General features: G+C 35.2%; 2 protein-coding genes across 2 annotated transcripts; one reads left to right on the forward strand and one right to left on the reverse strand.

The window, feature by feature from the left end:
- Positions 1 to 6,947: 6,947 nt before the first annotated feature.
- LOC115983601 (zinc transporter 8-like) lies at positions 6,948 to 10,064 on the forward strand. The gene is made up of 3 exons (XM_031106320.1): positions 6,948 to 7,624; positions 8,043 to 8,192; positions 9,593 to 10,064. The coding sequence occupies exons 1-3, from the start codon at positions 7,016 to 7,018 to the stop codon at positions 9,896 to 9,898; spliced, it is 1,065 nt and encodes a 354-aa protein (XP_030962180.1). The 5' UTR covers positions 6,948 to 7,015; the 3' UTR covers positions 9,899 to 10,064.
- Positions 10,065 to 17,481: 7,417 nt separating this feature from the next.
- On the reverse strand, positions 17,482 to 18,165 carry LOC115985561. The gene has a single exon (XM_031108498.1). It carries the CDS (start codon positions 18,163 to 18,165, stop codon positions 17,482 to 17,484), a length of 684 nt encoding a protein of 227 aa, XP_030964358.1.
- Between the last annotated feature and the right edge of the window lie 9,522 nt (positions 18,166 to 27,687).

Raw genomic sequence — 27,687 nt, forward strand, 5'->3', positions numbered from 1 at the left:
CTATTATTTATTTATCCTCATTTAAATGTTATTTCTTCACTTATTTTTATTACTATTATCTTTCTCAAAATCCAATACATTTTAATATTTTATCAACCAGTGAACACCAACCAAAACTCTATTGCATTTTTATTAACCATACCCTCAAAACTCTAATTTTCTCGTCAATAACACCCATAAAACCTAGATTTTTATCATCAACAACACCCACCTTTCATAATTTATTACTCAATCATTTTAATTATTTCACACATTTCATTCACATGAGAGAGAGAGAGAGAGAGAGAGAGAGAGATGCTGTAAAGGAAAAAGTAAGCGGAGATCCACCATTGTTTAGATCGGCATCTTCTTTGTTCATTTTGGCCACGATGGTTTGTCTTCCTTGTTATCCATAACTCCATCGCATTTGTCCTCCACTACTTTGTCCCTCTGCTAAAGAGAGAGGGAGAAAGAGAGGGCTTGAGAATTGGGATGAGAGAGAGAGAGAGATTAAATTTAAAAAATGGATGGATTGAATAAGTATCTTTAACCTCACATGTAGAGCAAAAGAGTGATTTCACTTGGAGATAAGTATCTTAATTCTCACCATTGTCTTATTAGTTTTATATCATCAAAGTCACCTTGATGTTGTAACGATCAAAGTAGTCATAAGTCTCAATTAGACCACATGATTGAAAGTTATCATCAAATCAAGTTTTAATTGTCAAGATGCACTCTTAGAAATTCAGTTCGACTACATGTGATTATGATCAATTAATACTATAACCAATCAAAATTAATGATGTGTAATGATTTGATTGGCTAAAACTGCAACTTATGGTATAAGGTTGTGCATACCTGATTATTTAGAAGGTCAAACATTAATTATTCATGAGTAATTGGTGTAATCATTTTTTCTAATTGGGATAATTAGGTCAAGATTTGGTGCTAATTAATTTTGAAATTGAAGTAACTAGGGCCAACTAATGTTAATTGTGATTAATTTTTCAAAATCTAGACATTTGGGGCTTCAAATTATGCACATGAACGAGGCAATTCTGATTAGAAATGAGTAACATATGATTTTTTGAAGTTGGCTCAGAAGGCTATGATAAGCACTCTGGGGAAAAAAAAAAAAAACCAAAGTTTTAGCCACTTTGCTTGCTCACAACTCCCACCAACCTCCATAATTAATGCACTAGTATTCCCTAAACTCTGAAATTGGGTTTGGGTTCATGATTTTCTTTTATCCTTTGTCAACCCTCATTAAATGCTATTCCATTCATATTTTTCCCACTACTATTATATAAAACCCTTTCCTCCTTTGTTCCAAAGCATACATAAATGTCCTCTCTTCTCCCCCTCTTGAGTTCTAGTGAAGTAGAATTAGTCTTGTCATATATTGGTCTTCTGAAGCCTCAAGATATTGAGCAAGCCTCACTCTCACTCTACATCTCCTAATTCTTCTTTTCTACTCCACATTTAGGACCTCAACCAAAAGCCTCCTACTCCATCACATGGATCTTGCATGCACGTATAATCCTATAATGTTAATTTATGATTAAATCATGTTAGTTGATTATTTAAATTCCTTGAATGTTCTTGATATTCTTAAATGTTGTTATATGTGTTCTTCGCACTAGCTTTGATATAAAGCTCATATCCAAAATATGAAAAACATCTTAATTTCATAATTCTCCCAAATCCTTAAATTTAGGATATCACCATTCATGCACATTCACTAAAATTTATTTTTCAATCCAAATGTGACAATGAATAAATGGAATTATGGTTTAACACATGCACACACATTTAAATTCAAGCAAGTACCACGCCAATTTAAATTAAAGCATTGAACATTTAATATGTTGATTAATTGGATAATGTGACATGAATGTTGGCCATCATAGTCTAGAGAATAGTTTTCATCAGGCAAGGTGGGTGCCTAACACCTTCCTATCTTGTAACAAAGCCTCCGAGCTTAGATCAAGGGTTAGTAGACCAATTACTTATCTATGTAATTTTCAATCTCTAGATCATAAGTAGAAAATAAAGCCATATACTTTATCTTAGATTGTATCTAGGACCAAAGCCGTGTTATTTCCTATGATTAATGTACATTCATTCTCAAATCAATAGAAATATGAATTTTTTTTTTCTTAAAATTAAATAAGTGGGGACTCCATTATAAACCCTTAATCTAATGGGAAAATATAATCAATCAAATCACCATTTTGAGAGACACCAACATGAACCCACCCATTCACATGAATTTGTCGTAAATCAATCAATTCCAAATGGGCTAGGGGTGCGATCTCTCACAAGGAGCTACAATACTCCCCACACTAAAAGAGTCACTGTAGCTTCTCAAAATATTGTAGGTAGGAAAGGCTATTGGAGCTTGATTTTGGGTCTTTAATCTCTAAAATAAAAAGAAAAAGGTGTTTTGAGAGACTATTGGAGGTGCTTCACTAGTGTGATCGTTCCTATCCATATTAGCCAAGGATCATGGTCTCGTTGTGCATATGGCATGCACCATGTGGGAAGCTATAACACTCCCATGCACTATATGTAGAACACTATTGGTGCATGTATAGACACCTCATTTTGTACCCCTTACGACTTGAGCCCCTGTTTTCCTAATGACGATAGCACTAGAAGGTCTAGGACTAGTTTAGGGCATGGCTATGTAAATTTTTTAGTTGAAGGATTTTTTTGGAAGAAAGAAAACCTTAATCAAAATATGGAAATTAAATAAACATTAACAATTAACCTAAATAGAGTCAAACATAATCAAATACCATATGAAAAATAATTAATTAAATAAATAAAAGATTTTGCCCTAATCTGGGTTCAGGGTGCGTACGTATACTTAGCCATGCATACGCATGTTCGAAAACATGCATACGCATGTTCGAAAACACGCATGTACATACTCGAGTATGCAAACGTATCCTTAGCACAGAAAATGTAAAAATCACATTTTTATTGAATTAATTGCATACTTGAGTTTAAATCAAAGAGAAAAATAATACCATACATGACAAAAATACTAAAATAAACATGGAAAATAAATAAACATTAACAACTAACCTAAACAGAGTCAAACATAATCAAATAACATGTGAAAAATAATTAATTAAATAAAAATAAGATTTTACCCTAATCTGGGTTTGGGTTGTGTACGCATGTTCAAAAACATGCATGTGCATACTTGAGTATGCATATGCATCCTTAGCACGGAAACTATAAAAATCACATTTTTGTTGAATCAATTGCATACTTGAGTTTAAATCAAAGATAAAAATAAGATAACACTAAAATAAACAAATAACTACATCATGGTCATATTAATATCACAAAACAAATATCATAATCTTCAAGCAAAGCATATGTGAATACTTCCATTTGTTAGAACATATTAATTTGAAATCTAAAGACATGAATAAAAGAAAATACTAAACACAAAGCAAATTAATCACAAGGTTAGATTCAACAACATCAATAAAATATCATAATCATTAAACTAAACAAGAACAAACTCACAAATAAATTAAAACAAGATATTCTTGTGGTTCTTAGTTAGCAAATTGAGAAATTATGGAAAGAAGACTCGCCTTACTTTTAAGATCACAAATTTATAGCTTGTTTAACTAACCCCTTAATGCCTACAACACAAAGAGTAGGTTGAGAGGACAAGAATAATCAATGAACACAATAGAACTTAGTAATCATAACTCGAGAATAAAAAGGTTTTGAAAAGGGTTTTGAGAACAATGTTAGAAGCCAGTTTATGCCTTAGTTTCAATGCTAGAAAGAGGTGAAAAGAGAGAATAGGGTTTAGAAAGCGCACAGAAGCACTCTTTCTAGCTCACCTTTTGATTGGAGATAAAAGGTGAGTATTTATATGTGAAAATTAGGGTTTTTAGGGATTTTTAGAGGTCTTTGGACGTTCCCAAGGGTTTAGGAGCTAGCCCACATCAAAAAATAATATTTTGAGAAACAAGGCTGTGTATGCACTGTTGCCCCATGTGTACGCATGCATCTCAAATCCTAATTCCTAACAGCTCTGGTGGCTCAACTTCAAACAGTCATAACTCACTCAATACAAATCCAAATTAGGAAATATTTATGTTCAAATTGAAGCCCAGGATATCTATTTTCCAATGAAATAAACCTCACTCAAAACTTCTTTTTGGTTAAAAAGTTGTGGTCAAAACATTGAGAAATTTTCATATTTTAGCATCATTTTCAAAGAGATTTGAGCATTTTTGAGTTGTGATTACTTTCAAAATATTGTGATCTTTCTAATTACTCTTGGTTGATATATGTCAAGCTCTTCATTAGGGCTGGTGACCAAAATTTATTAACAGGTACAAAATAAGGCATCTACGCTAAGCTTAATTCTTGTGAACTTAAAGTAGATAAAAATGTGTTTGTAACCAAAATATAGTTCCAGGTTTTAATTATATGTAGAGGAGGTGATAGGTGTCAATAACCAAATTTTTTACGGCTTTCATTTATGTGCAAAAATTCCAGTTCAAGCCTTAAAAGTTTATTTGGTTAAAATGAAATGGAATTTGGTGATTGGGTGAATTTTAGGATAATTTGACCGTTGAGCAACTTGGTGAAAGTGATGTAATTTTGAGATTTCGGGTTTCTAACCCATCAGATTAATTCATTCAATATTCAATTGGGAAAAATTAATTAATTTATTGTAATCCCTAAAATACTTTTTTTTTTTTTTTGGAATTTTAAAAACGGAAAATGAAAATTTTGCACTTAAATCGACAGCGGAAAAAAAAAAATTTTAATTGCAAATTAGATTTCATTTTTTCTTTAATTTGAATCACACTTGGCCCAAGGTAAAGCAAAAAACATTTCTTAAAAAATGATAAATTTTCATACCTTTTTGTGAAATTTTGGGTTTCTATATGAATTAATATTAGTTTGGACCATTTAGTTAAAATTAATTCATCGAGTTATGTATCAAATACATCTTCTTCTGTGCAGGTTATGGCTATTATGTTAAGTGATTCTATCGTTAAGTAATGTTGTAATAGTGCATTTAATAAGTTATATTCTATTGATTATATTGTAAAAAAAAATTATTTTATTTTTGTTATTTTATAGTTTTATATTATCGCTAGTGTTTATTATATTCGTAAATATATTGCGTAGTGTCTACTAGGAAAAAAATCAGTTTGGGTTTTAAAAAAAGTTATAAAATCTCAAAATAGGATTTCTTGATATGTTTGTTATTAGAAATTTAAAAAAAAAAAAATAGCCATCACAAATGAATAAAACAATTGTCAAAAACAGTTAGAACTTAGAAGATAATGAAATACTAGAACAAAAGGTTAAAAATGAAAATAATTGTAATGACTTTCAAATATATAATATAACAATCATTGATAATATAGAAAAGATAAGTTTTTGTTTAATGCATTTGGTGATCACAAATTTTTTATATGAACAATTGTTATAGCCTTTTACAATTTAAAAAAGATTTTTTTTTTCAAAATTAAAATTGTTAAAATTTTGCTATAGATTACTTTGATAAGACATATTATCAAATGAAAATGAGGTGTCAATAAAATCTAAATACAAAAATTTTATTAGTAATTTTGTATTTTAAAAAACCGAAAGTAATTCAAATACAATATGATTAATTACATATATGAAAAAAAAATCAATTTTTAAGTTATCATCTAACTTATTGAGCCACACTAATTAGAGGTTTTTTTTTTTTTTTTTTTTTTTTTTTTGAGCCGCCCTAAAATGTGAAATTGTAAAAAAAAAAAAAAAAAAAAAAAAAAAAACTAATTGTTTGACAAAGCTAGTTCATGTTGTTGGACAAAGATGTACCAATTAGCAGGTTGGCTTCATAAAAAAAAAAATAAAAAAAATAGCCAACTTAGTAGCCAACCATAAATGTGAATAGACATTGACTTTCCATCAAAGTCGTTATAAGGTCCGTTTGGATTGAGTTTATTTTTGCTGAAATTGAAAACTAAAACTAAAAACACTGTAACAAAATAATTTTTAAATGTGTGAATAGTATCGTGGGACCTATTTTTAATGAAAAAGTTACTAAAAAGTGAAATTTGTGGGTCCGTAAACAATGCACGAATACACTGTTTATAGTTGACTTGGTCAAATAGTACGGTTGGGAGGAAAAAAAAAAAAATCAGAAAATGCTGCCCAGGATTCAACGTGCTGAATCCAAACTGGCACATAATGTCGACATTCTTTCAACACTTTTTGGCGTTTACTCTTGAGAATTCCAATTTCATTTTACTGACGAGATCATTAAATCTTATTTCCATAATTATAGTATTTTGTTACTTCAAATACGGATTCTTCGGAAATTACAAATCTGCTCCCTAATTGAATTGGATGACCTCATAATTTCTTCATTATTAGCAATGTTAATAGTAAAATTAGGATCCGTTTGGATACAGCTAAAAACTGAAAACTGAAAACATTGTATTAAAATAATTTTTAAATATATAAATAGTATCATGAGGTCTATTTTTAATAAAAAAGTTGATAAAAAATGATATTTATAGGTTCATAAACAGTATACAAGTACAATATTCAGGCGCTGAAAGTCAACAAAATCCACTTTAAAAAATAATAATAATAATAAAAAAGGATTGAAACGCAGACGCACTGTATTTCAACCCAATCCAAACGTCACCTAACACACTATATTCTACCAACCCCATGAAAGTACGAATTTACCAATTTAACCCTGAAATTCTCATCAACACCCTCACCCGCAACGCCAAAAAAGTGAAACAGGTGCACCCATTTTCGTAATTTAGCATCTAAACATTCCTTTCTGAGTTTTCTTTTCCCAGTGGCTACAGAAGTCAACACAAACTAAACAAATGCTAATTTTCTTTTCATGGTACTCTTTTTCATACTTTCTTTTCAATCACAAACTCTCTTTTACTCATTGACACGCACACAAACACTACATATTAAATCCCCATTCCCTTTTCATGTTCTTCTATAATTCCTTCACACAATGGCCAAACTTCAACCACTTCTCCTCACACTCTTTTGCGTTCTCCTCCTACTCCCTTCCTTAGCTTTTGGAGATTGCACATGTGACACCGAGGATGAAGGACGTGACAAAACCCAAGCTCTCAAATATAAACTAGCTGCTATTGCTTCCATTCTTGTAGCGGGTGCAATTGGGGTTTGTATTCCAATCCTAGGAAAGACCATATCGGCTTTGCGTCCCGAGAAGGACATCTTCTTCTTCATCAAGGCCTTTGCTGCCGGCGTGATATTGTCGACCGGGTTCATCCATGTTCTTCCCGATGCTTTCGAGAGCTTGACGTCGCCGTGTCTGAGTGAGAGTCCATGGCAGGATTTTCCATTCACGGGGTTTGTGGCGATGGTGTCTGCCATCGGAACTTTGATGGTTGATTCCTTTGCCACTTCGTATTATAAAAAATCTCACTTCAACCAGGATCAAAATGGGGTTGGAGATGTGGAGAAGGAAGGAGAACATGAGGGTCACTTACATGTTCATACACATGCAACTCATGGTCATGCTCATGGTTCCGCTTCTTTGGTTGACAACAATTCGGCTTCATCTGACCTTGTTCGTCATCGTGTTATATCACAGGTAATTTGAATCTTTTAAGTTCTTAATCAATTTATTTAATCTCACATGGTATTTTCAGCCTTTTAAGTTGTTTGGATAAAATCAAAATTTAATCAAACAGTTTGCATATAAGAGAAAGCTTTGGAATTTTCCAGTTCTTTTTATAAGTTGATTTTTGTGTTTCTTTTGAATATATGCGTTTGTATGTTTCTGGTACGGTTCTTGGATGTGTTGTGATTATTTTATTTTATTTTATTTTTCACAAAAGTGTAAATCCTGTTTTCATCAATTTGCATCGGAAATTGTATTATCGGAAATTATCTTAGTGACACATTTAGTCATGTTTATTATTTTACTATGGTAATTGTGAATTATTGATTTTGATTATGAACTAAATGAAGAGTTAGTACTGTTTAATTATGCTTCTGATTACATTTAGGTTTTGGAGTTGGGGATTGTGGTACATTCAGTCATAATAGGAATTTCACTGGGTGCTTCTGAGAGTCCCAAAACAATAAGGCCTCTTGTTGCTGCACTCACCTTCCATCAGTTTTTCGAAGGCATGGGACTTGGTGGATGCATCTCTCAGGTAATATCACCGCACATGTCATTTATTCTTTTCGCAAATATAAAATCTGTACTAATTATTCGTTTTGAAGAGACGCGTTTTAAGTTAGGTTTTTGATTTTTTGGTTGACTTTCATCCAACTTTTGAATAACATTGAATTAATTTTTTTGTCTAATTTTTCTGCTCATATTTGCCAAGAGTATTTTTCATGTGTTTTGCAAAATTCCTTACTTTAATTTCACGACTCTTATTTCTGATAGATGTTGGACTTTTATTTAAAAACAAAAAATTACTGTGCACCCTTAGCTCCACAAGTACAAAGTTTTTTTAGACAAGGGTAAGAGTCGGGATTTAAATTTTCAGGAAAGAGTTTCATACACATATACATTTACCTTAACTTAGAGTAAAATTTCTATCATGTATATGGTAAGAGTCAGGGTTTAAATCTTCGGAATGAAGTTTTATACACATATACACTTACCTTAACTTAGAGTAAAATTTCTATCATATGTAAAAAAAAAAAAAAAAAAAAAAAAAAAAAAAAAAAAAAAAAAAAAAAAAAAAAAAAAAAAAAAAAAACGTTTTCACCCAACTCTGGTACCTGTCTAAATCATTTTTGTTAGTATTGAATTAAAAAATAATGATAGGAATGTGTTTTACTAATATTAGGATTGCATATATTAATTTGGATTATGATGAATTATAATTAGTTTTGATTGATAAATTATAGGAAGTTAATATTTAACTTTAATCAAATTTGAAGTCTATCTTTTATACATTCAATTTCTTTTTTCTTTTCTTTTCTTTTTTAATTGAGAAACATTTAAATTCAAATGTTGATAATGTATAATAAAGACCAATCATGATTTCCTAACTTCCAAAATATTAATATCTACTTAACGAGAAATTATTAGGGAGGACCGTTGATGTGGTCGTCCTTGACCTCTCAATTAATAAAATGCTCCCCCTCAAAAAAAAAAAAATGCTTTTATTTATGCAAATGTGACATCACCTGATAATTTTTATTTTTATTTTTTGTGCTGATTAGGAAGTTCACTCACAAATTTGCATAAATAACATTATCTTATTGGTTGGGAGAACCATATCAGCAGTCCTCCTAACAGACCTAATAATTTCTTCTACTTAACCTACAATGAAAAAACTCTATCCATAATAAATTTTGCATGTGTCCAGTGAATATGTTCGAAGAATAGTATGTGACCACTAGAATATGCTCCAAGAATTGTATGTATATATACTAGAGTAGCTTCCTATCCCAAATACATTAGTTTGATTGTTAGTTTGTTTATCACTCTGTTTATGACTACAGTAGTGGAATCCTTAGTGGAAAAAAAAAGTAGAAACACTATTGGAAAAATTAATCCGTATAACATGTTCTTGTACTTGTGTGCATTTTATAGGCAAAATTCAAGAATAGAGCTGTTGCAATTATGGTGACATTCTTCTCTCTTACAACCCCCGTTGGAATTGCAATTGGAATAGGAATATCTAGTGTTTACAATGAGAACAGCCCCAATGCTCTAATTTTTGAAGGGATTTTTAATGCGGCATCAGCTGGGATCTTAATCTATATGGCGCTTGTGGATCTTCTTGCAGCTGATTTTATGAACCCAAGAGTGCAAAGCAATGGAAGGCTTCAAATAGGAACAAACATTTCACTTCTTCTTGGGGCTGGTCTTATGTCTCTCTTAGCCAAATGGGCTTGACCTTGTCGTAATGTTTTCTGGAATATTTCTCTTTCTTTTCAAGGCCTTTTTGTTTTTTTGGTGGTACAATAAAAATGGCCCAAACATATGCAAGATTTCGAACCCGGAATTTTAATTCTTTGTTGAAAATTTGAATTTATCCAAACAAAATTAAAATGGATGGAAATACTGTGAATTATCTTTTTGAAATTTCAGTTACTAAAATTAAACTTATACCAAATTTCAGGGAAAAAAAAAGTGCAGTTTACCCGAAATAAAAAGATCGAGAACTCCAAAGATTAAATTACTTGCAATATGACCCGATGTAGATGAATTGTTAACCAAAGAAGCAGAACCATTAGCATGACGATAAGTTGCATGTGTATGAATGACTTTCTATCCTTCTCCATATCTCCAATCCCATGTTGAGCCTTGTCGAGGTGAGATTTTTTGCAATACGAAGTTGCAAAGGCACCAATCAACGAGTTCTAAATTCTAATCATGGACAACATCGACAAAAACTCAGAAAAAATTTTCCCTCGGGTTCTCACTAAGACACAGTGATGTCAAGCTCTTGAAAGCGTGTGAAAGTACATGGATGAATGAACCTGGTCGTTAAAATCAAACCAACAACAAAGGCTTTGATTGTAATGAGGATGTCCTTCACGGTAGGGTGGTCTTTCCAAGTATTGGAATACAAACATCAATTGCACCCGGTACGCGTAATAGAAGCCATAGCAAAAAGTTTATATTTGAGAGCTTGGTCCTCAAGTGCACTATGTAAAAATTTAGGGTGTATCTAAACTTTGTAATTTGCTATTTACCCAAAAAGAGAGAAGTATAGATGAGAAGTGTTATTATATTCATACATTTTTACAATACTTTTACAATAAATCTTAGATGAAAAGTTGTTATTGACTTTAATCTGAACTCATCACTAAAATTACTTTTTTGCTCACTAATAATAACAAGTAATAATCTTTCAACTAAGATTGTTGTGAAAATGTTATACAAATATTGTAGATATTATTTCTCTAAGACCTCATTTGGGAAGAAGAAAATGAATTAAAAAAATAATTTTAGAATATTCTTTCATTCCCTTGTTTGGGAATAAAATTGATAGGAGAAAATACTCACTCTTCTCTTAATCTGAACTCACACTAAAATTACTTTCTTGCTTACTAATGATAACAAGTAATAACCTTCCACCTAAGATTGTTGTGAAAATGTTATACAAATATTGGAGATATTATTTCTCTAAGCTCTCATTTGGGAAGAAGAAAATGAATTAAAAAATAATAATTTTAGAATATTCTTCTATTCCTTTGTTTGGGAATAAAATGGATAGGAGAAAATACTCACTCTTCTCTGTTAACTCAAAACCTCAACTTATCATTTTCCCAAGATTGGGAAGAATTAAAAGGAGTGAAATTCAGTGGCAATGCCACCCTAACCTGAATATATATATATATATATATATATATATATATAAAGACCATCCTGATTGAGAAAAACCTTTAGATGAATATTTGGTTGGCTTCTTCTTCAATCCTTTATCATCGTCTTCTTGCTCAGTTAATGTGTTTTGTATTCTTCAGTTCTTTCTTCTCCGTTTTATTTTCCTCTCTTGCTATTGTTCGTCACCCCCCCCCCCCCCCCCCCCCAATGTGAATGGAGCTATTAGAGTTTGACATTTCATAGATGGTAGACTACTAGATAGTAGAATACTATTAGGAAATAAGGTGACGAAACAAGTTACTAACTTCACTCTCTCTGTGGAATCTTGGGCCTCATGTAAAAGGCTTTAAAGCCTAAATTTTAAATTATATGATATATTACTTACTGAATTATAGTGATATTCACCTGAACTTATACAAAAGTTTTAGTCTACTTTAGCATAAGGGTTGATGGGACTGACGAACTCAACTTCCTTGGACGATCTCATCAAATGTACTCGTCCACCTTGGCACGACACAGACGAACACAGGAGAGCCATTAATAAAAGCATTCAATATCTTGGACAGTTGGCAGACCGTTGGAGCCTCATCAAAACCCATATTCATAAGCTCTGAGGAGTTACAAAAAGGGCACTAAAGCCACAATTAAGGCCCCTGGTGTGCTGTCGCAGGAAACCAAAAATAAAACCTATACTCCTAAAAATATATGTAGTAGTGCGAGTAAGGATCGTTCCCACAGAGAGTATCTAACCTAATTTTATGCTACGTGAGCAAGGAGGGGGGGGGGGTTTGAGTATAATGAAAACAATTTTAAGAAAAACAATTAAGGAACAATTCATATTAAAATATCCAAATTAATCAAGAGAACAAACCTTGGTCCAAGTCAACATCCACCATCAGAATTTTACAACTTATCATCGATGCAAATATATATTAATTCACACTTTCAATATTCACCGTTGGAACTATTTTCCTATCTCTCCTTAATCGTAGTTAATTGGAAAACAAGCAATCTAATAAACCCTAACTACTAAACAATCTAAGACAAGCGTTAAAGGTTTAATCTAGTAGCAGCCTTAAGAATTAGAGAGATCGATGAAACTAAACAACACAAACACAAGTGGTTGCATTTAATTTAGTCGAGCATTCTTCCTAAGATCTAATAATTTCTGACGCAGCAAATCATTAAATCTTGGTTGCTTCACAAGTTAGAGAGATCAAATAATTACGGATTTAATATCTAACCTAGCAGTAGATTACAACGAATAATAAACTAGTAGTCTTCCTAGTAATTAAACGAGACAATCATGAAAATAAGCACAGAAGAACATCCAATATTCAAAGCATGAATTGAACAATAAAAACAAATTAGATCTCACAGTTTTATTGATTCCGAGGCTTCAGTTTCCTTCGACCAAGTATAAAAGTTTAGCCACGCAAGGCCATGATGAAAACTCAAAGGAAAAAAAATCAGAGAAGAGGGGAGAGAGAGGCGTTTGTCTAATTCTGATTTCTCCTCCCCCTTTTACATGTTAATTCCCCCTTTCCCAAGCCTACAAAATCTCCTAAAAATATTCTCAATAATAATATCCAAATCTAACTAATTAAGGAAAAATATTAAAAATAAAACAAAGTCCTAATACAACTAGGAAAGTGGTGTTTTTCAGCTGGAAATTTCGTGCATCAGATCTGGAGGCTTCTAAAAATAAACCACATCAGATACGCGTATTAGAATTTCAGGCAAAGGAACATTCCAGAACGTCAGCAGTGCAGGTGCAGCAACTTCAAGCCCGATTTCGACCTTGATGCAGCCCGTATCTCTCAAAACTCAAAACATGAAAGTTGTAGAGCTTTGTCTTGGTGTTCCATAGAATCTGAATCATCTCAATCAGAGCTTGGATGAGAGAGTTATGCCCAGATTACAAAGCGATATCAAAGCTGTCCAGAATCGCCCAATTAGCTACGTTTTGCACTTAATGTCTCCATTTGCATCCTAAATCAAAATATAAGAATAATGAGTACATTTAGGCACCAAATAAATATAAAAGACTAAACATTAAAGGAGAAAAATATGACAATTTGCATTCTTATCAGCCCCAACGGCTAGGAACCTTGAAGTTGTATATATACACACTATGATCAGAGACAAACTAGGTACATAGACTCACCCAAAAGTATTCATTACTCTCTGGTTATTCTCTAAAAACTCCTATATACTGACTTTGGCATCAGAGCTGTTGTGGCAAGCACCACATCGGTGACCACCTTGAGGGAGTCATTATTCTAAATCGGTAGAGATAGTTACAAGGACCCAGCTCCATCTGGACGAACCTACAAGACTGACAATTTGCACTTCATTAGTTTGGCGCCGTCTGTGGGAACAAAATTTTTGCACTCAGGTTCGAAACTGTAGTTTCCAATCAATTCCTAAATTCAAATGGAGTCTAACTAGGATCCTGCAGCATTAGCCCTACAAATCCAGGCACTTGCAGCTAGCGTTGAAGAGCTCACTAGATAGAATCAAGAGATGAGGCTCCGACTTCTGTAAGAGGAGAACCAGTCTAAGGCCAATCAAGAAGATGAGGGAGATAGCCATAGAAGGAGCGACCGTCAAGGAATAACTACTTCAAATGAACCAAACTCGAATCTTCCCCAGGAGATGAGAAAGGAGATGGACGAGCTAAGGAATGCCATTAAAGGGGAGAAAGATCTAAGCCTGGATAGAATGGTCAGGACAATAGATTCGCCTTTTACAACGATAGCCTTGGAATGCCCAATGCCGTCGGAATTTTTCCTACCATAGCCTGAGTCGTTTGACGAACTTAAAGACCCCCTAGACCACCTCAACACCTTCAAGGCGACACTAGGCCTTCAACAGCCTCTTGACGAAATATTGTGTCCTTCCTTCCCCACCACTCTCAAAGGAGCTACAAGGGAGTGGTTCATGAAGTTATTGACATTGTCCATCGACAACTTTGAGCAGCTGGGCAATGCCTTTTTACGCCACTTCGTCAGAGGACAATGTCCAAAGAGGCCAACAAACCATTTACTCACTATTAGACAAGGGGAGAAAGAGACTCTAAGGTTGTACGTGAAATGCTTTACTCGGGAAACTCTAGAGGTAGACGAAGCTGATGACAAGGTGCAGTTAACGACCTTTAAAGTTGAATTGAAGTCCAGAGAGTTTGTGGTTTCACTCACAAAGAATCCCCCTAAGACGATGGCAGAGATGCTCCTGAAGGCACAGAAGTACATGAACGCTGAAGATGCCTTAGCCGCGATAAAAGACGTAGAAAAGACCAGGGAAAAGGGAAGGAAGGAAGATGATCACAGAGGACAAAAAAAAGGAGCGCCCAAATCATCAAGCTAATGACGGGAGTAAAAGGAAAGATGAAAAAACTCCTCAAACGGTAAAATTCACTCCTTTAGTTATGTTTGTTGACAAAATTTTGGCACAGATTAAGAATGAGCACTACCTCAAATGGCCAAGGCCATTACATTCGTTGCCCAACGTGTGATGCCCCAATTTGATTGATTGTGTGATGTGTGTGGGTGTGTGATGAATCCCACATCGAATATTTACTGGGTTGAACTGGGCTTTATTAACAACTACAAGGAGCTTCAATTGTGACTAGTCCTTTTGAGGTATAGCGCAGATGTGGCTAGCGTTTTTCCTTGGGTCGTTCCATATGGTATAAGAGCCGGTCCGGTAACCCCATGTGGGCTCGGAGACACTACTCCACAAAGTGGACTCTAACGAGGACGTTAGGGATTTAAGTGGGGGAGATTGTGATGCCCTAATATTACTCAAGAATTGTAATATATTTATATAAACTCCTCAGTTTCTTTTTGTTCCCCAAGAGAGTCAAGCATCTTTTGATTTATGTTCTATTCGATATTGTGATCTTTGATATGCCTTTGTATTTGAAAGGAAATTGTTAATACTAAGAAAATTATTATGTTTTGTATAAATTTTGCCTTGTGATATGTGACTCAAAATAAGTGTTTTAGAATTGATCAGATATATGTGTAAATCTGCTCACAGGATTGTATGTGAGAATATATGTTGATCCCTCACCAACAGGGGTTAGATGTTGGTATCCTTTCACAGGATTGTATGTGAGAATATGTGATGTGTATATGTGAAACTGTGCTCTGATCAATTTTATGAATGTGATTTCAAATGATTTTAAGATGTGATTACATATGTATTAAGTGATTCATTATATGCTCTGTGGAATAATTATTTTTGATATCATTAAATGAGTTTGCAAAAAAAAAGTCAAATACTCGTGCTTTGCTTGACTCTATTCCGTTGTGTATTCTGTATAATTACTTACTGGATGTGTGGCTCACCCCATCAACTACAATTTTTCAGATTAAAGTTTAGTTGGGGAACAGAACCTTTGGATTGCTTCGTAAGATGCAAGGTAGAGCGTAGGAGTTTTAGGCGAAGTCAATAATACTTGAAGTCTTAAAAGATTATTAGCTATTTTTTTTTATTATTCCGCTTTAGAGTTCATTGTATTTTGAAGATTATTCTAAATTTGTGGATTTTAGTTATTGTAAGAGATTTATCAATAGCATTGTTTATTTGGAGTTTTGAATTATGTTTAAATTAATCATGTTTATTGAGTGTTATAAGTTCAACAAGTTAGTCATGCATTTAAATTCATGTTCCATGGATTTGGGTCGTGATAGTGTTGGTATCAGAGCCAGGTTTATTACTTACAGCACTTGAATCACTCTGAAAGTCCAGCTGAAACACCCTCCAAATAGTCTCAAAATACTCTTAGATGGGACCTAAAATCAATCATGGAAATTACTTAATATCCTCCATAAAATATAAATCTTACTAACCTATACAAACTGACTCACGAGTAAAATACTTTGCTGAACTAAATGATAGCACTAATGCCAAGCATCTCTACCCAAAAATGTGTTTCCTTGAATTTATCAGAACCCATAGGCAGCAGCTAATACTATAAGATTTAAATATACAACCCCAAAGAAAACTGTAGGCCAAATCTATTATGACTTTGCTCAAGGACTTAATTTCATTGACCCTAATGGATTTAATACCACAATATTTTGGGATGAAATTACAATTCGGATAAAAGAAACAAATTTGTCATTAACCTTTTAAAGAATAGTAGACGTGTTGGACCTTAAGTATCATTCTGATTGGAATTAGTCAACACCTAGGCAATATAGCATTAAAGCTACAATAAGAAGAATAGGACCCTGAGAAAAATGAGAGATAACTAGTGACATAAGGGTGGGGTCAGGTGCAAAATTTCCAGCAAGTTAGAATTGAAGTTACGGTTCATATGGCCCTACAAAAGTGACGCTAGCCTTATACATGGATTTAACAATTTCGGCTTTTGCTCAAGGATCCGAACAGTGACAATCAAGATTTTTGAATAATTGAAAACACGTAAAACCATAATCTAAGAAATTATCAATTCAACAATCTACACATCACTAAAGTTTCTTTTATAATAAAATTCTATCTCCTTAATTCTTGTTTCTAACAGTGAGAAATCATACCTTGAACAATCTAATTGCCCTTTCACTTGTATGTGCTATAAACTCCAAAGAAAAACCTCTTAGCCTCTTTGATAAAACCCTTTCTATGAAAACCCTGACTGTCTCTTCTTCTACCCTGTAGTTTGTATTAAAGATGTGGGCTTAGTGGGGTAGCGGGCTGCAGTTATTAATAAAAAGAATACCTATGGCCCATCAATTATATTTAAAAGAAAACTTAAGATTGTGATAACCCTTTTTTCCTTTTAAGGAGATGGTACTTGACTTAGTTTCCTCATCACTTTGCCCAATAATAGCAAACACCTGTCCTTGGATTTTTGGCCTTTGATTCACATCATTAGGCTTAACCATCGGCTCACTCTTCAAAGCTGGGCAATCTTTGATACGATGACCCATTTTTCCACACTTAAAACATGCCCCACTTTCACGATAGCAAACACCGTTATGCTTTTTACCACACTTTGAACAATTCTCTATTACTTATTGCACCACCTTAGGCTCTAGTTCTATTGTCGTCTTCTTTTTCAATGGTTTGTCATTTTCATTTTCTTTTTGAGATTCTTCAGGCTTGGATCTCTTTTTATTTTGATCTCAAATTCTCTAATAGTCTTCACATTCCTTTTCAACAACTTTTGCAGTTTCTACTACCTCAAAATAAGCCTTCAATCGTAAGGCTGCCATCCTGGTTCTTATACTTGGTCGTAGACCCCTTTGAAATTTCTTAGCCTTCCTAACATCATCAGACACAATATGTGGAGCAAATCGAGCTAACTTAGTAAATTTAGCCTCATACTGTAACACTATTTTATTCCCTTGAATGAGCTCCATAGACTCCACTTCTTTCTCATCTCGTATACTTTCTGGAAAATATTTCTCATAAAAAGCATCAAGGAAAATAGTCCAAGTCAATATCTCATCTTTCTCAAGTGGCAAAGTCTTTTTAGTGGATCTCCACCAATGCTCTGCTTCCCCTTTCAGCATAAATGAAGCAAAAGAGACTTTTTGCACTTCAGTACAACCAACCACGTCAAATATTTTCTCCATTTGCATTATCCAAGTCTCTGCTTCTGTAGGATCAGGGTTTCCCAAAAATGAAGGAGGACCCATTTTCCTAAATTGCACAATGGTACATCCTTCATTCTCAGCATCTTTGGGCTTAGCTGTTCCGCTAGTACTAACATGTTTTTCCACCACCTCAGCAAGTCTTCTAATAGCATTAAAAACACCCTCAAGGTTTTCAGGATTAGGCTCAGAACTAGAAGGGGCAGAATTGCGGGGTGGCATTTTCCTATAACCAAACAAACAACACTTTAGAGTTGGATAAACCTCAAAGAAAAATTATAGTATACAAGAGACACTAAAGCTTTTACTATTCTTATGACTCTACGCATATAGGCACACAACTTCTAACAATTATCAAACCCATAAAATACCCATTGATTATCCAATGATTCAAGCCTATCTTTCCACGTCCTATACAAAAACATCAGAAGTCCTATTTGTCTACAGAATCATAACCTAGAGCTCTGATACCAACACTGTCACGACCCAAATCCATGGAACATGAATTTAGATGCATGACTAACTTGTTGAACTTATAACACTCAATAAACATGATTAATTTAAACATAATTCAAAACTCCAAATAAACAATGCTATTGATAAATCTCTTACAATAACTAAAATCCACAAATTTAGAATAATCTCCAAAATACAGTGAACTCTAAAGCGGAATAATAATAAAAAATAACCAATAATCTTTTAAGACTTCAAGTATTATTGACTTCGCCTAAAACTCCCACGCTCTACCTTGCACCTTACGAAGCAATCTAAAGGTTCTGTTCCCCAACTAAACTTTAATTTGAAAAATTGTAGTTGATGGGGTGAGCCACACATCCAGTAAGTAATTATACAAAATACACAACGGAATAGAGTCAAGCGAAGCACGAGTATTTGACTTTTTTTTTTGCAAACTCATTTAATGATATCAAAAATAATTATTCCATAAAGCATATAATGAATCACTTAATACATATGTAATCACATCTTAAAATCATTTGAAATCACATTCATAAAATTGATCAGAACACAGTTTCACATATACATATCACATATTCTCACATACAATCCTGTGAGTGGATACCAACATCTAACCCCTGTTGGTGATGGATCAACACATATTCTCACATACAATCCAGTGAGCGGATTTACACATATATCTGATATATTTGATCAATTCTAAAACACTTATTTTGAGTCACATATCACAAGGCAAAATTTATACAAAACATAATAATTTTCTTAGTATTAACAATTTCCTTTCAAATACAGAGGCATATCAAAGATCACAATATCGAATAGAACATAAATCAAAAGATGCTTGACTCTCTTGGGGAACGAATAGAAACTGAGGAGTTTATATAAATATATTACAATTCTTGAGTAAATCTGAAAATTCAATTTGCTAAAAGAAACATTTCAAATACCATTTGGAGAATAGGAATATGACTAAGATCACTTGGTTTTAACAAATTTAAAGAACAAGAACCTTTTTAGAAAACTTACTTTGAAACTTAATTATTTTCAGAAAATAGTTTAGTTTAGAAATCATCTTTTAAATGAGATTGGGACATTCAAAACGTCATTTAAAAATCGAAGTTTCTCTTTAAAACATTGTCTAAAAGTTGAAGTTTCTCTTTCAATGATATAAAAATAATGCTTTCGATAAACTTTAGAAAATGTAAGCTTTAGAAACATAACTTTTGAAAACTTTTGACTTCTAAGAACCTAAAGAATAAAACTTGTGCATATTATGCATAATTACTTACAGAACTTGAATCACTCCAACAATCCAGCTGAAACACTCTCCAAAAAGCCTCAAAACACTCTTAAATAGGACCTATCATCAATCATAAAAATTACTTAATATCCTCCATAAAATATAAAGCTTATCAAACTATACGAATGAACTCACTAGGATTACACTTTGCTAAACTAATAACACTTTTAACACTAAATTAACGTTTCTCTACTCAAGAATATGTTTCCTTGAATTTATCACAACTTCGGGGCAGCAGCTAATACTTTAGGATTTAAGTTAATATACATAACCCCAAAAACGTTAAAGCCACCTAATATATATATAACCACAATAGAAAAGGTGAAAACCTCATGACTGAAGATTTGATCCGTGACTTGTTCATGGATATGCACGGTGGCCAACTCTAGAATTATAATATATATATATATATATATATATATATAAACCAATGAAGACGTAAAGCTATATAAATGGATTGAGTCTCGTAATCTGTGGCTTGTAGGGAATTTAATCAAAATCCCAACCTGTGAGAAACAAAACAAATAGAAAAAACACACGCCAAGGAAAACAATCACACGCACAAGACAATATTTACGTGGTTCGGCAATTTGCCTACATCCACGGAGTTGCAAGGATTTCACTATTATCAAGGAAAATACAATAGTGCACAAGAACACTCTCAAGAAACCCAAATCCCAATTACACCCTAGCACTCTCTCACAGAAAAAAATAAGAATAGAAGCTGGCTGCCTCTCTTTTCTCTATTTTCTCTCATGCGGCTGCTCACTAGGTTAATTGAAATTTTTTCTCAAATCACACGGCTGTACTAGAAATATATATATATATATATATATATTAAAGTTGGCTGAATAAGGTTTCCTATTACAAATAGGATTTGGTTAATAAGGTGACTTAGACTTGACTTGGGCTTGTGGCAATTCAAGCCACACACGGGCCCAATTCAACAAATCTCCACCTTGGCTTGAATTGATCAAGCTACACTAGCAAACTCCTCCATCAGCTCCACCTTAGCCCTTAAGGGCTCACAAGTTGCAAACATCAACCACAATCCTCCATAACACAATCCCTCATCCCTGCAACTCATCCTCCTGTCCTCAAGCTAGAAGACCAATTGAACCTGCACATAGCTTCAACTTCTCAATAGTGACACTCTTAGTCAACATGTCTGCCGGGTTCTTAGATCCACAAATCTTCTTAAGCATTACCAGCTTATCTCCAACAAGGTAACGGATAAAGTGGTATTTTGTCTGTATGTGCTTCGACTTTGAATGAAAAGCCGAATTTTTGGCAAGAAAAATTGCACTCTGACTGTCACTGTGTAGAATGCCCATCTCCTGCTTCTTACCCAATTCATCTAAGAAACCATGTAGCCAAATCATCTCCTTTCCAGCTTCAGTTACTACAACATACTCAGCTTCTGTAGTAGACAAAGTGACAATCTTTTGCAGATTTGAAGCCCATGATATAGCTGTACCACCCAGAGTAAAAACAAACCCAGTAGTACTCTTTCTACTATCAATATCACCAGCAAAATCAGCATCTACATAACCCTGTAGTTTCAAACTTGCACCTGTGAAGCAAAGACATGTATTTGATGAATCCTTCAGATATCTCAGAATCCACTTAACTGCCTCCTAATGCTGCTTTCCAGGCCCACTCATGAATCTGCTCACAACTCCCACTGCATGTGCAATGTCTGGCCTTGTACACACCATAGCATACATCAAGCTACCAATAGCTGAGGCATAGGACACCTTGCTCATATGGTCCATTTCTTCCTTTTTCTTCGGTGACTGTTCTTTGCTTAGTTTGAAATGACTACCCAAGGGTGTGCTCACCAGTTTAGCTTCATTCATGTTGAACCTACTGAGAACTTTCTTCACATACTCTGGCTGTGAAAGGTTCAATGTACCATTAGCCTTGTCTCTAATGATTCTCATACCAAGGATTTGCTTTGTAGCTCCCAAATCCTTCATTGCAAACTGTTTGGACAATTGTTTCTTCAGATTATTAATCTCCTCAATGCTAGACCCTGCAATAAGCATATCATCCACATACAACAGTAATATGATGTAAGAATTGTCAAAAGATTTAACATAGCAACAGTGATCAGCTTCACATCTCTTGAACCCAATTCTATGCATAAAACTGTCAAATTTCTTGTACCACTGTCTAGGAGCTTGTTTTAGGCCATACAAGCTCTTTTTCAGTTTGCAGACTAGATTCTCTTGTCCTTGAGCAATAAACCCTTCTGCCTGAATCATGTAAAGGTCTTCCTCCAAGTCACCATGAAGGAATGCTGTTTTCACATCTAATTGCTCAAGATGTAAGTTTTCTGCAGCCATCATTCCCAGTACCAGTCTGATTGTTGACATCTTCACAACTGGAGAAAATATCTCTGTGTAGTCAATGCCTTCCTTCTGCTGGAATCGTTTAACAACTAATCTGGCCTTGTAACGTTTACTACCATCATGCTCATTCTTTATTCTGTATACCCACTTGTTGTGCAAAGCCTTCTTTCTTACTGGCAATTCAGTCAGTTCCCATGTCTGATTCCCCAACAAGGAATCCATCTCATCCTTCATGGCTAACTCCCACTTGCTTGAATTCTCATCTTACAAGGCTTCATCATAACACTCTGGCTCACCACCATTAGTCAACAGGAGATAATTTAGAGTGGGTGAATAACACTGTGGAGGTCTAATGTTCCTGGAAGATCTGCGGACTTCAGCTACATGTGTACTCAGATCTACTTGTGAATTTACATTCTCCTTATCTTCTTCACCCCTTTTCTGGACAATTCCTTCAGTCAATTCATCTAAGTTGACAAACTCAGATTACTTTTGATCTATCTCTGTCACATCTGACACTACAGTTGACCTGTCCTTATACATAACCTGTTCATTAAATATCACATTTCTACTCCTGATGATTTTCCTGTTTTATTCATCCCAAAACCTATAGCCAAATTTCTCATCACCATAGCCAATGAAAAAACATATTTTAGACTTTGCATCAAATTTACTACGAGCATCAGAATCAATATAAACATAAGAAATACAACCAAAAACTTTTAAGTGTGAAAACTTTACCTCTTTACCGCTCCAAACCTCCTCATGAAGTCTGAACTTCATGGGAACTGAAGGTCCTCGGTTTATCAAGTAAGCTGCAGTGCTAACAGCATCAGCCCAAAAAGTTTTTGGTGGTCCAGCATGCAACCTCATACTCCTAGCACGCTTATTGAGAGTTCTGTTCATGCACTCAGCCACACCATTCTACTGTGGTGTCACAGGAATGGTCTTTTCCATCCTAATTCCATGTGCAGTACAATACTTATTGAACCCTCCATCTATGTACTCTCCTCCATTATCTGACCTCAAACATTTTACTTTTAAACCTGTTTCTGTCTCAACCATGGCCTTCCACTTCTTAAAAGTTTCAAATACATCGGATTTATTTTTCAGAAAATAAACCCATACCTTTCTGCTTGAGTCATCAATGAAAGTGATGTAGTACCTTGAACCTCCAAGGGATGCAACCGGAGAAGGCCCCCACAAATCAGTGTGTACTAACTCCAATTTTTCAGCCTTCGGTGTCCTGCCAGTTTTTAAGAAGCTCACCTTTTTCTGCTTTCCTAAGATGCAACTTTCACACATGTCAAAATCAATGGACTTCAATTCTGGTAGTTTTCCTTTTGACAGCAGCATCTTCATCCCTTTCTCACTCATGTGACCAAGTCTATGGTGCCATAGGCTTGTATCAGTACTTGCATCAGCAACTGCAATTGTGTCTCTTGGACTTGAGGTCATGTACAAAGTACCAGTTTTCTTTCCACGAGCCAATACCCTAGCTCCCTTTGTAACCTTCCAAGTACCACCAACAAATAGTATTGCATACCCTTCATCATCAAGTTGTCCAACAGAAATCAAATTCCTCCTTAGGTCAGGAATATGTCGAACCTTTTCCAATAACCAAACAGATCCATTGGGCAACAATATCCGGACGTCTCCCATACCTACAACATCTAAGGCTGAACCATCAGCCAAATACACCTTACCAAAATCACCTACAATATAATTCTGTACGATTTCTCGGTGTGGAGTGGTATGAAACGAAACTCCTGAATCCAAAACTCAATCATCAAGTGGATTGTTTACTGCAAGAAGTAATGCATCCTGTACCTCTTCTGTTACAACATTAGCAGAATCATCTCCATTCTTCTTCTTAGGACTTTTGCATTGATTCCTAAAGTGACCTATTTTCCCACAGTTCTAGCATTGTATTTGTTGGTCTGATCTAGATTTACTTCTGTTCCGATTAGAATTTTTGGATTTTGATCTGCCCCAGTTTGAATATCTGTCATTACCTCTGCCTCTTGTCTCAAGGTTTAGGGCAGAACCAGATCCTGAGGTTTCGCCTGCATCTCTTCGGCGAATCTCCTCAGCCAAAATTAAATCTCGTATATCATTGTACTTGAGCTTTTCTTTTCCTGTAGAATTGCTTACTGCCATCCTCATTACCTCCCAACTGTTTGGCAAAGAAGTCAAGACGATCAGAGCACGAATCTCATCATCAAAATCAATTTCTACAGACAACAATTGATTTATGATAGTATTAAATTCATTCAGATGTTGTGCTACTGATGCATTCTCAGCCATCTTCAGATTAAACAGTTTCTTCATCAAGTGCACCTTATTGTTTGCTGACGGCTTTTCATACATACCAGACAAAGCCTTCATCAGATCTACTGTGGTCTTCTCCTTTACAACATTGTGTGCAATAGACCTAAACAGAGTTAACCTGATAACTCCTAGTACCTGTTTGTCAAGAAGAGCCCATTCCTCAGCCTTCATAGCCTCAGGTTTTATCCCCAAAAGAGGCAGATGCAATTTCCTCCCATAGAGATAATCTTCAATCTGCATCCTCCAATATGCAAAGTCTGTGCCATCAAACTTTTCTATTCCAGACTCCTTTCCTGCTTCCTCCACCATTGCTCCCACTCAAACCTAACCCTAGGCTCTGATACCAGTTGTAGGGAATTTAATCAAAATCCCAACCTGTGAGAAATAAAACAAATAGAGAAAACACACGCCAAAGAAAACAATTACACGCACAAGACAATATTTACGTGGTTCGGCAATTTGCCTACGTCCACGGAGTTGCAAGGATTTCACTATTATCAACACTCTTAAGAAACTCAAATCCCAATTACACCCTAGCACTCTCTCACAGAAAAAAAATAAGAATAGAAGCTGGCTTCCTCTCTTTTCTCTATTTTCTCTCATACGGCTGCTCACTAGGTTAATTGGAATTTTTTTCTCAAATCACACGGCTGCACTAGAAATATATATATATATATATATATATATTAAATTCGGCTGAATAAGGTTTCCTATTACAAATAAGATTTGGTCAATAAGGTGACTTAAACTTGACTTGGGCTTGTGGCAATTCAAGCCACACACGGGCCCAATTCAACATGGCTTTGTTCTAAAAAAGAAAAAACTCACAGTGGCTACCTATGATTTAGTATACTTATAACCAAAAGAAGATGTAAAGCCATAAACAAAACCTTTCTCAATTCACGGCTTGTACTAGAATGCACACAGTGGGCAACTTGGGGTTTAATACATATTAACCCTAATGAAAACGTGAAAGTCCTATTCATATATTAAGATTGTAATCCATGATAAATTCTAAACCTTTGATTCTTTGATTCTAATGGTGAGAAGTCATACCTTGAAAAAAATATGATTGCCTCTTCACTGGTATGCGCTCTAGACTCCAAGGAAAACACCTCTTAGCCTCTTTGATAAAACCCTAGCCTCCTTAGTGATGAAACCCTTCTTATCCCCAAAACCCTAATTATCTTTTCGTCCAACTTATATTTTAACACAAAAGAGATGTGGGCTTGGTAGGGTAGTGGGCTGGATTTTAAAACCCACTTGAACCTATCTCTTTATTTTGCAAGGAGCCCATAAAACATCTTCCTCTTTTCCTTTTTATTTATTTATTTTAATTGCCTCACTAAATCGTATATACTAAAACTTTAATTTTCTCATCTATTTGTAGCACCACAAAATTGTCTACTCCCATCTTATTGTGCACACACATATGATACCTCAACTCTATATTAAAATTGACAAGGTACAGTGATAATCATAAAAATCAAAATTTGGGGTATTACACAACGTGCATGACAAAAAGAAGTATTGCCGATTTCACAAGGATCACAACAACTACACAGAGGATTGCAGGACCTAAAGGAGCAGATAAAGGAACTTATATGGAAAGGGAAACTACAGAAGTTTGTGAAGAAGGGGGAACCTAGTAGGTCTTGAGACGACAACAAAAACTAGCGCGAATCCTCGCCCTGGGACGAGGATCACACGTTCTAGCATCCGCCAAGTATGATCGGGGAGATAAAAATGATCAAAGGTGGGCCGTCTACAGGTGGGTCATTTAGATCCTTCAGGAAAGCATGTCAAAGGCAAGTGAATAGCATCCATAGAATACCCCCATTTAAGCAAAGACAAACAGATCGAGACATGTTTTTCTCGGAAGAAGATGCTAAGGGAGTGAAGTAGCCTCATAACGACCCCTTGGTCATAATGCTCACAATAGAAGGGTTCAATAGCAGGAGAATCCTCGTGGACAATGGCAGCTTTGCGGACATCATCTACCTCTCCGCTTTTCAGTAGTTGAAGCTAGATTCCAGAAGGCTGTGCCCATTTGACTCCCCCCTCGTTAGCTTCAGTGGAGACAGGGTGTATCCTAAAGGCGAAGTGACACTGACAGTCACAGTGGGGACTCACTCGAAGTAGTTGACTCATCAATTGGACTTCTTGGTGGTAGACTGTCCCTTATCATACAATGTGATCATCGGGAGGCCCACACTTAACCTTTGGAAAGCAGTCATGTCCACCTATTGCTTGAAGATAAAGTTCTCGACAGAAAATAGTGTGGGCGAGGTAAAAGGAGATCAAGTACTAGCCAAGGAATGCTACCAAGCTGTGTTAGCTGCAAAAGAAAACCATACATGGATGATCGAGGAGAAGGAAGAAGATAAAGTGGAAGCCCTGGAGACAATGGAGTTGGTCGAAGGAGAAACAACAAGGATGACTAAAATAGGGACAGCATTGAGTCCTGAGATAAGGACGAGACTCGTCTAGTTCCTTAAAGAGAACTTGGATGACTTTTTCATTCTAATCTTAATAATTGAGGAATCTGCAATCAACTGGCTTGATCTTGACGAAAGGGGTGTCTGCGGCCAACAGACATGATCTTGACAAAAAGAGGCATCTGCGACCAATAAGCATGATTCTTGACAAAAAGAGGCGTCTACAACCAACAGGCATGATCTTGATGAAAGAGAGGCGTTTGTGACCAACAGGCATGATCTTGACAAAAAGAGGCGTCTACAATTAACGGGCATGATCTTGACAAAAAGGGCGTCTACGACCAACAGGCATGGTCTTGACAAAAGGGGCATCTGCGACCAACAGGCATGATCTTGACAAGAGGGGCGTTAGCGACCAATAGGCATGGTCTTGACCAAAGGATGCGTCTGCGACCAACAAGCAAGATCTTGACAAAAAGGGGTGTCTATGACCAACAGGCATGGTCTTGACAAAAGGGTGCGTCTACGACCAACAGGCATGGTCTTGACAAAAGGGTGCGTCTGCGACCAACAGGCATGATCTTGAAAAAAGGGGTGTGTGCGTCCAACATGCATGGTCTTGACAAAAAGGGGCGTCTGCAACCAATAGGCATGGTCTTGACAAAAGGGGCGTCTACAACCAATAGGCATGATCTTGACAGAAGGGGCGTTTGCGACCAACAGGCATGGTCTTGATGAGAGGGGGGTTTGCGACCAACATGCATGATCTTGATGAAAGGGGTGTCTGCGACCAATAGGTATGATCTTGACAAGAGGGGACATCTAGGGCTTCTCATCCTTGAAA

The sequence above is a fragment of the Quercus lobata genome, chromosome 4, assembly GCF_001633185.2.
Source record: "Quercus lobata isolate SW786 chromosome 4, ValleyOak3.0 Primary Assembly, whole genome shotgun sequence".
Classification (NCBI taxonomy): domain Eukaryota; kingdom Viridiplantae; phylum Streptophyta; class Magnoliopsida; order Fagales; family Fagaceae; genus Quercus; species Quercus lobata.

What these genes read in the sequence shown, in the direction of transcription:
- LOC115985561 (XM_031108498.1), bottom strand. Translation starts at nt 18,165, where the DNA reads ATGCCACCCCGCAATTCTGCCCCTTCTAGTTCTGAGCCTAATCCTGAA.
- LOC115983601 (XM_031106320.1), top strand. Translation starts at nt 7,016, where the DNA reads ATGGCCAAACTTCAACCACTTCTCCTCACACTCTTTTGCGTTCTCCTC. An exon ending in GTCATCGTGTTATATCACAG is followed by an intron (nt 7,625 to 8,042) that starts GTAATTTGAATC and finishes GATTACATTTAG; the next exon opens with GTTTTGGAGTTGGGGATTGT. An exon ending in TTGGTGGATGCATCTCTCAG is followed by an intron (nt 8,193 to 9,592) that starts GTAATATCACCG and finishes TGCATTTTATAG; the next exon opens with GCAAAATTCAAGAATAGAGC.